The sequence below is a fragment of the Dipteris shenzhenensis genome, chromosome 27 (genome assembly GCF_047967505.1).
Source record: "Dipteris shenzhenensis isolate YYH24624 ecotype China chromosome 27, Dip_SZ_1.0, whole genome shotgun sequence".
Classification (NCBI taxonomy): Eukaryota; Viridiplantae; Streptophyta; class Polypodiopsida; order Gleicheniales; family Dipteridaceae; genus Dipteris; species Dipteris shenzhenensis.
Genome location: NC_141622.1, coordinates 51,909,287 through 51,922,941, shown reverse-complemented (window position 1 = coordinate 51,922,941; position 13,655 = coordinate 51,909,287). Strand labels below are relative to the sequence as shown.

Sequence of the window (13,655 nt, the reverse complement as noted above, 5' to 3'; positions counted from 1 at the left end):
GAGTGGAGCTTTAGTGAAAGTAGCTCCATGAGATGATCCCACAAAAATAAAAAATACATCAAAGGCCAAATAGACAATAAAGATCAAAGTCCATGCTTGGACTTGGACTACATGATCCTATAATACATAAATTAGTTATAGAAATTATATTTAAGAACTTACAGTATTTTTGAGATTGAAAGCATTAATAAAATGAAACAATTTCACTTATATTATGGACATATGGCTACTCTTCTTACCATTCAAAGAAGTTCGATGAGTTTGCGCTAGCGTAGGGGGAGAACTGGCAGTAGCTAATGCTCCTACACCAACAGGAGCCACAGGAGATGCTTTCTCTTGAGAGCACACCCCATAATTTCTTTTTATTCCTTTTGAACTATCCATTTTCTAAATCCATAAAGCTAATAGACACAACATATGCATGAATTAGCGCATATGAAGAATTTACATTAACAAACGTAAGAATTTACACCAACAAATGCATACTATGAATGCTAATCTGGACCATTGAATCCCACAATCATTCAATCAAGTGCATGCTCAAATAATTTCAAATGAGAAAAATTATAAATGGTATGATCATCTTTTCATCCATATTTATCAATGCAATTTAAAGCATAAGTGACATATTTATTTGCCAATTGAAGTGTGTCCATATTACAATAATGAAGTTTGAAATTATAAAAGACCACAAGGGACAACAATAAAAACAAGAGCTACCTAGAATCAATATGAGCCAAAATAGGGCACAACAAGGCCAGATACAAAACATGCGTACAATCTAGTGCCATGGTTGATAGACAGAAAACCAAAAAACACAGTTAGCATTAGGTTGGCTAGGATATACATCACATATAATCAAGGCTAATGAAGTAAATGGGCATTGGGTCGAACATATAATCAAGAAGGCTAATGAAGAAAAATGGAAAATGCATTTCTACATGCACAATAAATGAGAGAGCAATTACTCTTTTCATTACTTTACCTTTACTAGTACATAGAAGAGAAAAAGAACAAGGGAATTCTAGTTTTTAAGCACAAACAAACAAGAAAATAGAGCATTCAATATTAACATTGATTATGATAACTATGTGCTGAATCAATAAATGTAACATGTGATACTATTATAGACAAATATGTAAGAAGACAAAACATGGATAATATTTATGTTGCTACATTTGCATCAAAATATAACTACAACAAAGCCAAGAATCATTCTTAACATCGATTATGATAACTATATGTTGAATCAATAAATGTAACATGTGATACTATTATAGACAAATATGTAAGAAGATACGACATGGATAATATTTCTCTTGCTACATTTGCATCAAAATATGACTACACTCGAGGAAGAATTAAAAAAAGACCAAAGCCTAGAATCACAATATTCATAAAATTCAATCTAGGAAGGATCCCAAGGAGTTATTATTGTGAACAACTACTATTGGTGCTCTCCCTTCAAAAATGACAAAAACCAAGAACTTTAAATACATGGAACTTGGCAAGAAGCTTATGATTCCCAAAAGGAAAGTATTCTAAGAAATAGAAGTTTATACACATCCGGTTATAATGATGACTTCTTAGGGGAAGACAATAACATCGAAGAAATGAACATGAATGAGCACATAAATTGAGAGTAATCAACATATAGAAGAAAACTATTTCCCCAATTATAATATAAGTGAGAAGCATCTTCCGAATCAGTATTGGGTAGAAGCAATAGCCACTGCAAACTATTTCCTTAATTGGCTTCCTACAGAACCGATTCAGGGTATGACATCTTATCAAGCATTCATTGGACACAAGCCACACATTGGGCATCTTCGCATATTTGGTTGCACACCATATGCCCACATACATGATGATCATCGCAAGAAATTGGATGTGAAGTCACGCACTCATAGTTTCTCATGCCATCTCATGGTGGTCAAGGATAAATCTATGGCTAGGATCTCATGCTAGCAAGGGTTCCCAAGGGTGTGAGGTTCACAAAAATGGGATAGACAAAACACATATCACATGGCCTATATCATATGGTGACCAGAGGTGATTTACAAAGGTGATTTACAAAAGACAAAACATATGACATTCTTTTTGGAGTACTACTCCAAGCAGAGAACCTCAAAATTTGACCAAGTGATGATAAACAAAAATTCAAAAGCCAAAGTGCTCAAAAAGCATAGTCTTTATCTTGTACCACCAAGTTTGATTCTTCAGTTGGTGATGGAGTTCTTCCTTCAGCCAGATTTGCTTTGTTGTTAAAGTAGCCCTTCTTCACAAGAAATGCTTCATTCTCTTTAGAGTTGTTGTTCTTCATGGAATAACACATTCCCTTTTCCAATTGTAGCCAAAGGAACTTAATAAGCAAGATATATTTGAAGCATTTCCCTTGTGCACCAAATACTATGTGAAGATGAGATCCCAAGCTTCATGTGAAGTTTCAAAGCCATCAATGTGGTGAATGTATGAGTCACTTAATCCCAAAGCAATGATAGCAAGAGCCTTCTTGTCTTTGATCAACCAATTAGCTTTATCTTTTGTAGGCTTCTTTTCCTTTCCATTCACAACATTCCATATCCCCTTTTTTTAAAGCACAAACTTAGCTTTTGTTTGCCAAGTATGGAAACTAGTTCCATCAAACTTCTCTACTTGCTCAGGCTTAGTCATGTTTACAATTCAAGTACTCATCAATCATGGTCAAAGAGAATCACATAGTCATCATTCTAAATGCAAAGTATAAGGACACTCATGAGCTCCATGACTGGGTTCTACTACTCAAGTACAAGCAAAACAATGAAAATTTGCAGTAAATAATAGAAGCCCCAAACTTATGGTGATTGCTCAACACCCTTTGACCAAAATATGAAGAATTCTGCTAGCAGAGACCAAGGTAGATTGGAGGCCACAATTCGCATAGCTCGTAGCTCTATTCAAGGGGATTTTTATGCAGAAATAAAGGCCTTATACCAAAGAAGGTCCTCAACCAAGGAAGCATGCAATATTATGCCAAATCACCATAGCCAAGCTTAGTAAGTTTGACTGGTTTTTCATCTGTTTCTCCTCCAATACTTGACCAAACAGGCTCAAAATACACTAGCAGCTTTCTTGTAGCGTCACCCAACTCGTGCTCAGAAGAATTTGGAAATGAGTGACCATAGAGATGACATTACGCAATAAATCGGCGGACTATTTTCTTGTTGGCACAGGCGACGGAGGCACAATTTCGTGACAAGCTTCGAGCTGAAGGTGTGCCCTACAGAGATTGTTCTACAGCACAAAGGGCTTGGAGAATGGTGAAACGACAAGGGAGAACAAGCTCTCACAAATTTGGGGAAGAAATGGTAAAGATAGTAGAAGCTTGAAAAAGTCTAAGAATTCCTACTAGGGAGCATCTAATGCTAGGCTAAGCTAGATCTAGAACCTAAAGCTCTAATACCAAATGTAGAAACACGTGGGATAGAATAGATGCATCTTGGAAGAGGAGTGAGAGCACAAGATGTAACCAAAAATGTTGTTCACTATAGATTGTGAGAGAGGTGACTCTCTCTTATAGAAATGGGGAGAAGGTGGCCTAGATCAAAGGCACCTTCCCTACATCAGTGGCAATCAGCCCCTACATCAATGGGACTGGCCTAAATCAAAGGAACCTCCCATGTGGGGGCCTTTGGCTTACATCATCACTTAGGTCACACACTAGACACATCATAGCACTAGATGTGCCTCTACAACACACACACACACATATGTGACTCCCCTAGATGCACATGCACCATAGAGCAAGCCCTTGATCACACTTATCCCAACAACAGCACCTTCATGAGTCAGCTCAAGTATGTTGATAGTCTCCTGAAGAAGTTTCATATGGCAGATTGCAAGATTGCAGCCACTCCCATGGAACAGAGTTTGAAACTTACTAAAGATTCAGAAAAGCCTACAGTCAATGATAGGTACTACAGATAGCTCATCGGATCTCTTATATATCTGACTATCACACTGGCATATATTTGTTATGCAGTAAGCTCACTTGCACAGTTCATGGCAACAAATCCAAAACAGTCCCACTAGAATGCAGCCAAAAGAGTCTTGAGATACATCAGAGGTACAAGATAGTTTGGGATAGAATACAGAGGAAGTCATCCACAGTTGCATGGATACTATGACAGTGACTATGCCGGAGATCATGAGGCCAGGAGAGCGACACAGAGATATGCATTTTTCCTTGGTCAAGGTGCTATATCATGGTTGTGAAACAAACAACCAACTGTTTTTGAAGCAGAATATAGAGCACTCACTACACGTGTATGTGAGGCTATATGGCTCAGAAGACTATTGTCAGAAACATATTACTTTGATGAGTCAAAGACAACAACAATATTCTGTGATAATCAATCAGCTCAAGCATTGGCCAAGAATCTAGTATATCACTCTAGGACAAAGCACATTGATGTCAGAGAGCACTTCATTAGAGAAAGAGTATTACTTGGTGACATCACACTGCAGCATTATGATAGCAAAGAGAATGTTGCAGACATCTTTACCAAACCACTCGGTAAAGAGCTTTTTGAGAAACATTGATAAGCTCTTGGTTTGACGCAAAGGAAGGTCATTCCCATTAAAGGGGTGTGATGGAATTAATGTTCAGTCCTTCTTCGATTCCCCAGAATCATCATCTTGAGGGAAGGCCTACTTCATGATGTTGATCTTGAGGGAAGGTGTTGAGAGTTCATGCTCAACATCATGTGATAATATGTGCATAGCACCATCATGTGATCATATGTGCATAGCACTAACCCAATAGAGTGCTATAAAGGAAAGGGTTAGATGCCCTAATCCTAACCCTAGATGGGTTTGGATATATTTTATATTTTCAAGTAAATCTAGTGTACAGTTAGTCACATTTGTAGTGTGCTCTCTAGCTGTGCCCTTTCTCCTCATCTCTACTCTTCTCCTCTCCCCTCTTCATATTTTGTCAGAAGAAGCATCCAACGCACAAGACATCCTTGAATAATAGTCTTATTGATTAGATAAAGCACATAAAACACAAAAAGGTTGCCGAGTAAATAGTGCCTTAGTTTTTGCACATTGAATATCATTCCCAAAGTTTCTCACTCGGTGGTACTATAGTTGGACTCAGTAGGCATCAACAACCGACTAGCATAATATACTGGATAATCTAGCCGACCATCTAGCTGAGCCAAAATAAGGAGCATCTACATGCACATGGAAAATAGCATCCCACCTTGGTTGCCTTAAAATAGGAGTAACCATTGCTTCGATCTTAAGTTCATGGAAAACCACAGTCAACTCAATTGTTCATTTGAACTTGGCATCTTTCTTTGTCAATTCATACAATGGAGCTGCAATTTGCAAAATATGTGATAAAGCATCTATAGAAGCTGATAAACCCCATAAAAGAATGCAATTGAATCAAGCATTTGCTATATGGCTCAAATCTTACCTGGCTCAATTCACATACCATCTTGAGAAATGACATGATTGACCAATATTCCCACTTGGACACAAGAAAACACTTTTAGCCGTGTTCAGTGAAATACCCGCTTGTCTGCATCTCATGAAGACCTTTTCCAGATAACCGAGATCATCTTTGTCTAAAGAGTAATTACAAAAATCATCTAAGTAAATGGCAATGAACTCAGTGAGACAATCTCTGAAAGTTTCTACCATAAACTTTTGGAAGGTTGATGGGGCATTTCTTAATCCAAAGGGCATTACTCAGGTTGCATAAGCCCCCATTTGGTGATAAAGGATATTTTAGACAAATCTATTGGAGCCTTAGTGATTTGATTATAACCATTGTAACCATCCATAAATGAGTACATCTCATGTTCTGCAACTTAATCCAAGCTTCCAGTAGTGAAGGGTATTGGAAATGGACCAAGGATTGTCTGTGCATTTGACTTCCGATACATATACTTGGAGTTTACCATTTTTCTTAGGCACAAACACAATAGAAAATAGCCAATCATTGCGATTAATATAAAGATAAAACTAGCATGCAAAGTTGATCCAACTTGACTTTCACCTATTTAGCATGGTTGGGATTCATTCTATACCTCTATTTTGAAGTGGGTTGGCATCTGGCACCACCAAAGGTATCTTATGTTGACACTAATCAGGACGAACTCCTCGTAGATCAGTATAACTCTAGGCAAAACTATCCTTATACCTGACCAATAAATCTTCTCTAACCCTTAGTTACTCAAAAGAAAGATCGGCACTTACCTATCATCTGTTCTGAGATTCAGTTCTTGTGTTGGCTCTGGTACTAACTATTTAGTACCGAGTCTGGTAATAGTCACCAACATTTCAGCTAGCTCTTTTTCCCCTTCAATGTCTTTAATCAAGGTACTCACCAAGACACCTTTCTACTTAGTAATCTGCTCATCTTTCAGCTTTTGTTTGATGTCTGCAGCCACTTGGGAAATATCAATCTCACCCACAAGTAGGCTTTGTAGTTCCATCAATCGTGACTCAACATCCTAAGGAAATGGATATGTGACCTCCAAATTCTTTGGTCAAAAACTACTCGAAACCTTTCGTGGATTGGTAGGAATGCACACATCTTGACTATTTGTTTTAATTATCATCTCTTTTGAACCCCAATCATGGAGTACTTTTTCACTTTTAAGCTAAGGTTGTCCCAATAATATTGGATAGGCATGTTGCTCCATAGCAATCACAATAAATCTAACGGTATTATAGATTCCACCTATAGAAATAACATTCTGTAACATACCTTTTGGGTCAACCGGCCATTGCTCTGCCATATGTACTCGGAAAGATGATGGTTTTCAAGACTTAAACTTTAGTTTCTTAGCAATTTCTTTAGAAATGTTCACTCCAGGACCACCATCTACTATCACTCCCAGTATAGTTATTATCTCCTTACCATTTTTTCCTTGGTCCTCCTATTTGCGGCATGGTGGCTTACCATTTGGTGGCCAAGCATCAGTGATCATCATGTGGTTCGCTGACACTTGGCAATTTTTACCATTGAACCAAGATTCTGAGTCATCATGCCCAAACTTGGTACAAGTATTGCAATACTTAATTTTGCATTCCTCCTCTAAGTGTCCACCCCTAGAACACTTATTACCCAATTTCTCATTGCTGCTTGGTTTCCCTTGAATGCCCAATTCTTTTAAGGTGTTCTTCAGGTCAGTTTTGAGCTTACCTTTTTTTGTTAGCATCTCCTTAGTGTCATTGTCAGCATCTTTCTTCTTTGCCTTGTTCTTCAAGCCTTCACTCTTTTACAGTGACATCTCGGTCTAGCAATTCTTCATAAGTCCTAGTCGAATCGACTATCTCTAGCTTGCACAAATCTCCCCGAGTGCAGCCTATGAGAATAAACTAGGCTTGCATAGGCTTGTCATTTGGGACAGTGCTCAATTGATTGATAAGAGCTTGCATCCTAAGTACAAAGTCTTGGATGGGCTCTCCTTTGTTTTGCTTCAGCTCACTGAGCATCATTCAAACATCTTCCTCGTTGATTTCTTGCCTAAACCTTCACAACAATGCTTGAACCATATCTAAGCATTTTTTATTAAGGTACATAGGAAATAGTCCATGTGTTCCTTGTCTGTTGTGGCACCATCAATGTGGCAAACTCACAAGAAACTGTGCAGGTGACTATATGGATCTTCATCATAGTTGAGGGAATGTCAAAAGCCTTAGTAGAAGCCTACAATCAGAATGACTCAAACCTAAAGTTCCATTGTGATATTAGCTCCTAATATTGTTCATTAGCATAATGTTTAGATTGTTAATGTTTATTGCCTTGATTTTGATGTTGATTGCCAACTCTATTGTATCACATTGTTTCTTCTTGCATTCAAGTTACCAATTGCCTAGAATTCTATACTTATGACAATTTCCTATCTTTATAGGAGTATTGTATTGATTATGTGCTCTTGATGTTGATAATGACTTGATTAAGATTGTGAAGATTGACCATTATTGGTGAACTTTACTTAAGGTGTGGGTAGCCAGAAAATTCAGGCACACCCAAAATGCAACAAAAATTGAGACCCTAATGTGAAGAGGGAGCTAAAAGGGAAAGTAAGAGCAAGAAAACACTAAACCGTTTTGTGTGCCCTAGCTTTGTGTGTTGTCAAGAGACAAAGACAAAGAGGTAGACGGCCATCCATCCATCCATCCATCGTCCTTGAAGCCCTTCTCTCCTTCACTCAAGTAAGCACTTTGCTCGTTGCACAATCCCCTCTCCTCTTCCCTTCTTTCCTCGGTCGCTTTGGACACTCGAGGAAGTCGAAGCTGCTTTTGGGCGCTTTGCCCATCTCCAGAAGAGCCTTTTTTCTTGATCCGCTCTAGCTAGTTGCTCAACTTTGAGCTTCGTGATGAGTACCATTGGGAGGCTGTCTTGAGTTTCGACCAGCCGATTCTTTGTCGCCTTCTGCTAAGATGAGGCCGTGATTGAGGGTTTGTGAGTCGATTTAGTCCTTTGAGTCGAAAGTTGGTCCTAGATACCTTCCTGGATCGTCACTCGTTCTAGATTTAGATGCTAGTCTTATGGGAAGCCCTGCTGGGCTGTCATTCTGAGGCCGCCCGCAAATTTTTTGAGATGATAAAGCTACGAAACTATTTGTTTGCCAGAAGTAACTCTTTGCTCATGCACGCTTACCCCAATCATTTTGTTGGCGTGCCCAAGTTGTTTTTGCAAGGTGAGTTTCTGATGACAGAAGAGTCGAGAATTCAACCATATGAATGTAGAGCGTTTTTTTGCAGGGAGGAGAAGGAGGGCGTGAGGGTGAGGAATTGCAATCCAGAGTGTGTGAGAGTGAGGAAAGAGAGAGGAGTGGAAGCCCCGTGCTCTGAGGCACGCGTTGTCTTTCAAGCGCTCCCAATCGACTCCTTACCTAACTGCTATGGGTGATACTCGACTCGAGCTAGGGAACCGGAAGCTTGTGGTACGTCTTCTGATTTCTTGAATTCGATTGAATGCAGAGCTTTGCAAACGTCTATCACCTAAATTATGTCTGTTGACATCATATGCTTAAAAATTTAGGTACTCGGCATTCCGTGGGACATAAATACTGATGGGCTCAGGCAGTACATGAGCAAGTACGGCAGTCTTGATGATGTCGTGGTTATGAAGGTTAGTTTTTGCTTTTGTCCTTGGTTGTTCGCACCATTGTTTTCCCCGCACTAAGCGACATCTGGCAGCAGATCCTGCGTTGGATTCTGTGGCTGTATGAGTACTCTAATGTAGCTTGAATACTCAAATAAGAACTATGAGCAGGTTTATCTGCGTCACCAGAGTTTTTGCTGGCAGTGTATGGGAGTTTTTCTAATCTGAGCTAATTCGGAGTACTAACTGAGCGTTTAGTTGCTGCAAATGGGATTACTATTTTTGGAGAATCTGTAGATGATTTCTCTTGTTGCAAAGAAGAATTATTGTGTTGGGATATGAAAACTTCTTGGTAGTTTTATCAAGCTATTTCGTTCCCACTGTTTACTCAACAGTGGTGTGTCGTACATCAGCGCACATGTTTTGTTGCAATGTAGTTTAATGAAGATACAATGCTACTAGCAAGTCTAATATCTACTGTTTGGAGTCAATGCAGGAGCGGAAGAGCGGCCGCTCCCGTGGATTTGGATACGTGACGTTTTCTTCAACTGAAAGTTCAGAGGTTGCTTTTGAGTTCTGACGGCAATCCTCATTCTGGACCTTCCTTTTGTGCTAACTGATGTACACATTGTGATTCAGCTATTTCATCAGCTATTTTGTGCTAACTGATGTACACATTGTGATTCAGAAAGCCTTGGCTTCACAACATATTCTTAATGGACGGTTGCTAGAGGTCAAAGTTGCAACACCAAAGGTCTGATTTGACTTTTAGTTACACATGCTTCCTGAAGTTTGTCTAAGTGTACACAACTATCAACTCTTTATAGTTCTCATTAGTTTGGGGGCTTGTCTAAGTGCATACTTCGGTCACCTCCCAATGGTAGCCAGCTGGACTTGTATGCTGTTGTTCATTGATCATGGCCTCTTGTTCAGGAAGATATGAAAACCCCTTCAAAGAAGATTACACGGATTTTTGTTGCCAGGATTCCATCCAAAGTGTCCGAAGAGGCATTCAGAAGGTAATTCTAATTCATCTCTTTGTTATTATACTTATGTGCATGTAATTAGACAGCTTTGTGGTGTCATATGACCAGTGTGCTGGACATGTAATAATTGAGGTATTGGTTATTACATTCAATGTTGAATTGGCTTAGCTCGATGAAAGATCATTCTTAATGGCGTTTATATATTCTCTCTCTAGTTTATTGGACCTTCTAGCACTCTTTGTTTTTCAGGCCCTTCATGTCATTTTGCTTATGCTTGAGAATTTCATCTTGTCAAGAGCCCTTTGTCTGTGACTTTGCCTTACTTTCTCACTGTGGTTTTTCTCTGCGATGAGGGTGTTTTGGGCATGTCTTAAGATCCTCTCTTTTGGGTAAATGGTAGTGTTTGTGTGAAAACGGAGTTTTTTTTTCCAATCCTATTGTGCTTTTGGTGCTCGGTTTCTGAAATCTCACCTTCAACTCTGTCGTGGGGCCTTGCAGATATTTTGAGAAGTTTGGAATGATTACTGACATTTATATGCCGAAGGTGATTTTCCTCCCTCTTAATTTTAGTTTAGTGTATCATGCAATCGGGCTATAGTGCTTGTTTATATATTTGAAAGGGATGCATATCAGAGAAGGAAGGGTAGTAGATATTCTGATCAATTGGCTCTTTTAGCGTCCAAAGCCCAAAAACAGTGTCACAGTTTATAGGACTTCAAAAGCCACTGCAGAATACATTCAAAGAGTTGTTTGGCTGTAGAGGTCTACTTGGACCGCACTACAAAATTGTTCTCGTTAAGAGTAGATTGCTGTCAAATTGTATTTTTTTGGAATTGCATAGAAGATTTCCTTGTCCTTTACTGGCTTTTCCTTATGTTTGCAAGCATTATTTGAGCATGTGATTTATATATGGCAAGGGTTCTCAAGATTTGGTGTGCAAGCATCCAGAGACTAGTTTGCTAGCATTGATGCCTTTTTTGGATTTCTAGGCTTCGTAGTGGTTTATACGATGCATGTCACTTTGGTATGCATTCATCAGGTGCATGGTATATGAGAGGAAGAGTTTGGTCCGCCCCACCCCACCCTGCCCTTTTTTTTGGGGGGGGTTCTAAAGATCCTTATTTTTTTGGTGGTCAGGATCAAGGTGCAAAATCACATCGTGGCATAGGCTTCATTACTTATGAGAAGCCTGGTGAATATCTCCCATTAGTATTATTTTTCCAGATTTACACTAGAGTTTTGCTCAGAATTTTATCTTGACTGCTCATTTATAAAACTGAAGAAAGGTTTGCATTGTTTTCTTTAGAGTCAGTTGCCAAGGTCATGGCAGAAACTCATGAGATTGGAGGATCTACAGTTGCAGTTGATGAAGCTACTCCCAAAGTATGTTGATGATTGTTCGATGGAAGCCTCTGAACTGCTTCTTGGTGATAACTAGAGAAAGCCATAACGGAATGTGGTTTTGCAGGATGAAGGAGGCCAGTCCTCTAGCAAGGGTGATTACTCTGGAAAATATTTTGACAGTGAATACACAGGAGCTTATGGAGCATATAGCCCCTACATAGCTGCTACTGGTGGTGGTTCCCGCTTTGGACCATATGGCATGTCTTCTTTTGGAGCTTATGACTACACTGGATCTGGGCTTGCCAGCGAGTTTGGACCAACTGGGTTGGGCTCTGGATATGGAGGAAGCAGTTGGTCAGGTGCACTGCCTGGTGCTGGTCTGCCAGTTGGTGGCCCTGGTAATAGTCGGTCTGCTGGTTTTGGCCCAGGTGGTGCTCCTTCAGGTGCTGGTGTTGGAACTAAGGTTTTTGTGGGAAAGCTTCCATCAGAATGTACAAGTGATGATTTACGCCGATACTTTGGGAATTTTGGTCGCATTCTGGATGTCTACCTACCTAAGGTTAGCTGAATGCTGGATCCGACTTGTTGAAGATTGCAGGATCTGGTGTAGGAGTGTTTCAAGTTCATTAGAATACTAACTTTTGGGGGTGTACGATTGCAGGATTCAAAGAGAAAAGGCCACCGCGGTTTTGCTTTTGTAACTTTTGCTGATGAAGGTCCAGCCGACCGTGTATGTCGTAGACCACATGAACTTCTTGGACACCAGGTTGGTCTGCAAGGTCACGATATCACGATCTTAAGCTGCTATTGGCTTGCTTTGTTAAGTTAATTGGCTCCTCCATTTTTCGGACAGGTCGTTGTAGAGCGTGCGACACCTCCAGATGAGCCTGGGCAGGGGGATGGATACTCAGGGGGTGGATCAGGCATGTCTTTGTCTGGTGGAGGAGGTGCTGGTGCTGCATTTCCAGGAAGCAGCTATAGAAGTAGTCTTGACTACTATAGCACGGTATTCTCTTTGTTTTGGGTCCGTCTGGACCATTTAATCACTGCCTATTTGTCTGAAATTAAACTATGCTTAGAGAGGTTCGTACCATATATTGTATCCTTCATCCAAAGACATTACAAAAACCATTAAGTTCGGTAGTAGAATGGGTGGGGGGGGTGGTGGTGGTGGTGGTCTGAAGGTCTGTGAATGAGTCATGACTGACCTTAGCCCTTATGTTTGCAATGCAAGTTGGGAATGTGAGACTCTACAATGCTTTCTTAACTTGTCACCAGATCAGGTGGTGTATGTCCTTTAGTTTCTGTTTGAGCTTTTCTCCATGTTTAGAGCATGTGGGAGGCGTGTACTTGTGAGGTCGGGTGTATGCATGCATGGCAGGCAGGCAGGCATACCAGTAAGGTGGCTTTGTTGGCAGGTAGTCATAGGCGTGTGGGTGTATTTCTTGGGGTTGTATGCATCGTTCATAGAGAACCTTCAAGTTCTTGGTTCTATTTCAGACTGATCTGTGAAACTCTGGGAGTTTCCAGATTGGTGAGGATCAGATCTAGGTTGATTTTCCTTGGCTAAAATGACAATTGAGTACTTGAAAAAGCAAACTGTGCTTGTCAATTGATTCAACGTTTCATCTATCCTTGGTGAGCAGAGTAAATGGACTGAAGATTTGGTTGTTCTGTGCAGTGGGGGGGCCCTTACGGTGGAGGTGTTGGGCCAATGATGGCCAGTGATTCTCTTAGTGGTAGTAGGTCATCAAGGATGGACCTGCGGTACAGGCCTTACTGAATGCAAGATTGATGGAACAGCTGCATTCAAGTACTCTTTGAGACAAACACAAAGATTCATGTTTAGCAGTCAAGATGTTTAGATGTGGGAGGAGTGATTTTGAGAAAGGAATGTGAAAATTAGAGTTTGTCATGGATGAGCAAACTGAGGGTAGGTGGTGGTTATACATTTTGTGGACTTTAATTTGACCATCTAAAGTCTTGAAGAGTGTCTAATGGGTGATATCACAGCGTTTGATGGTTTGGTTGACATTTTTCCCTTGCATATCTGTTCATGTATCTTTGAGATCATCAAGAAAACGATGTGTTGATGTGTTTTTACAAGTTTCACAGGGGATTTAACGAGGTTTTGCATATTATATTATACTTTTGATGTTTGTTCTGGATTTTGGGTGGCGCTTGTAACAACTGACAGTTACATTTGTGCAAAC

The 13,655-nt window shown here is 40.0% G+C and overlaps 1 protein-coding gene across 2 annotated transcripts; it reads left to right on the top strand.

Annotated features, from left to right (window-relative positions):
- Nucleotides 1-8,066: 8,066 nt before the first annotated feature.
- On the top strand, nucleotides 8,067-13,447 carry LOC147884479 (heterogeneous nuclear ribonucleoprotein 1-like). Of its 2 annotated transcripts, none has more exons than XM_087398373.1 (13): nucleotides 8,067-8,217; nucleotides 8,770-8,951; nucleotides 9,050-9,139; nucleotides 9,609-9,674; nucleotides 9,801-9,866; nucleotides 10,046-10,131; nucleotides 10,597-10,642; nucleotides 11,236-11,290; nucleotides 11,405-11,481; nucleotides 11,567-12,001; nucleotides 12,104-12,208; nucleotides 12,296-12,448; nucleotides 13,124-13,447. In XM_087398373.1, the coding sequence occupies exons 2-13, from the start codon at nucleotides 8,910-8,912 to the stop codon at nucleotides 13,223-13,225; spliced, it is 1,323 nt and encodes a 440-aa protein (XP_087254499.1). In that variant the 5' UTR covers nucleotides 8,067-8,217; nucleotides 8,770-8,909; the 3' UTR covers nucleotides 13,226-13,447. The 2 variants fall into 2 exon arrangements, with proteins under 2 accessions (XP_087254499.1, XP_087254500.1); XM_087398374.1 differs by lacking the exon at nucleotides 8,067-8,217 and adding an exon at nucleotides 8,229-8,463.
- The last annotated feature ends 208 nt before the right edge of the window (nucleotides 13,448-13,655 follow it).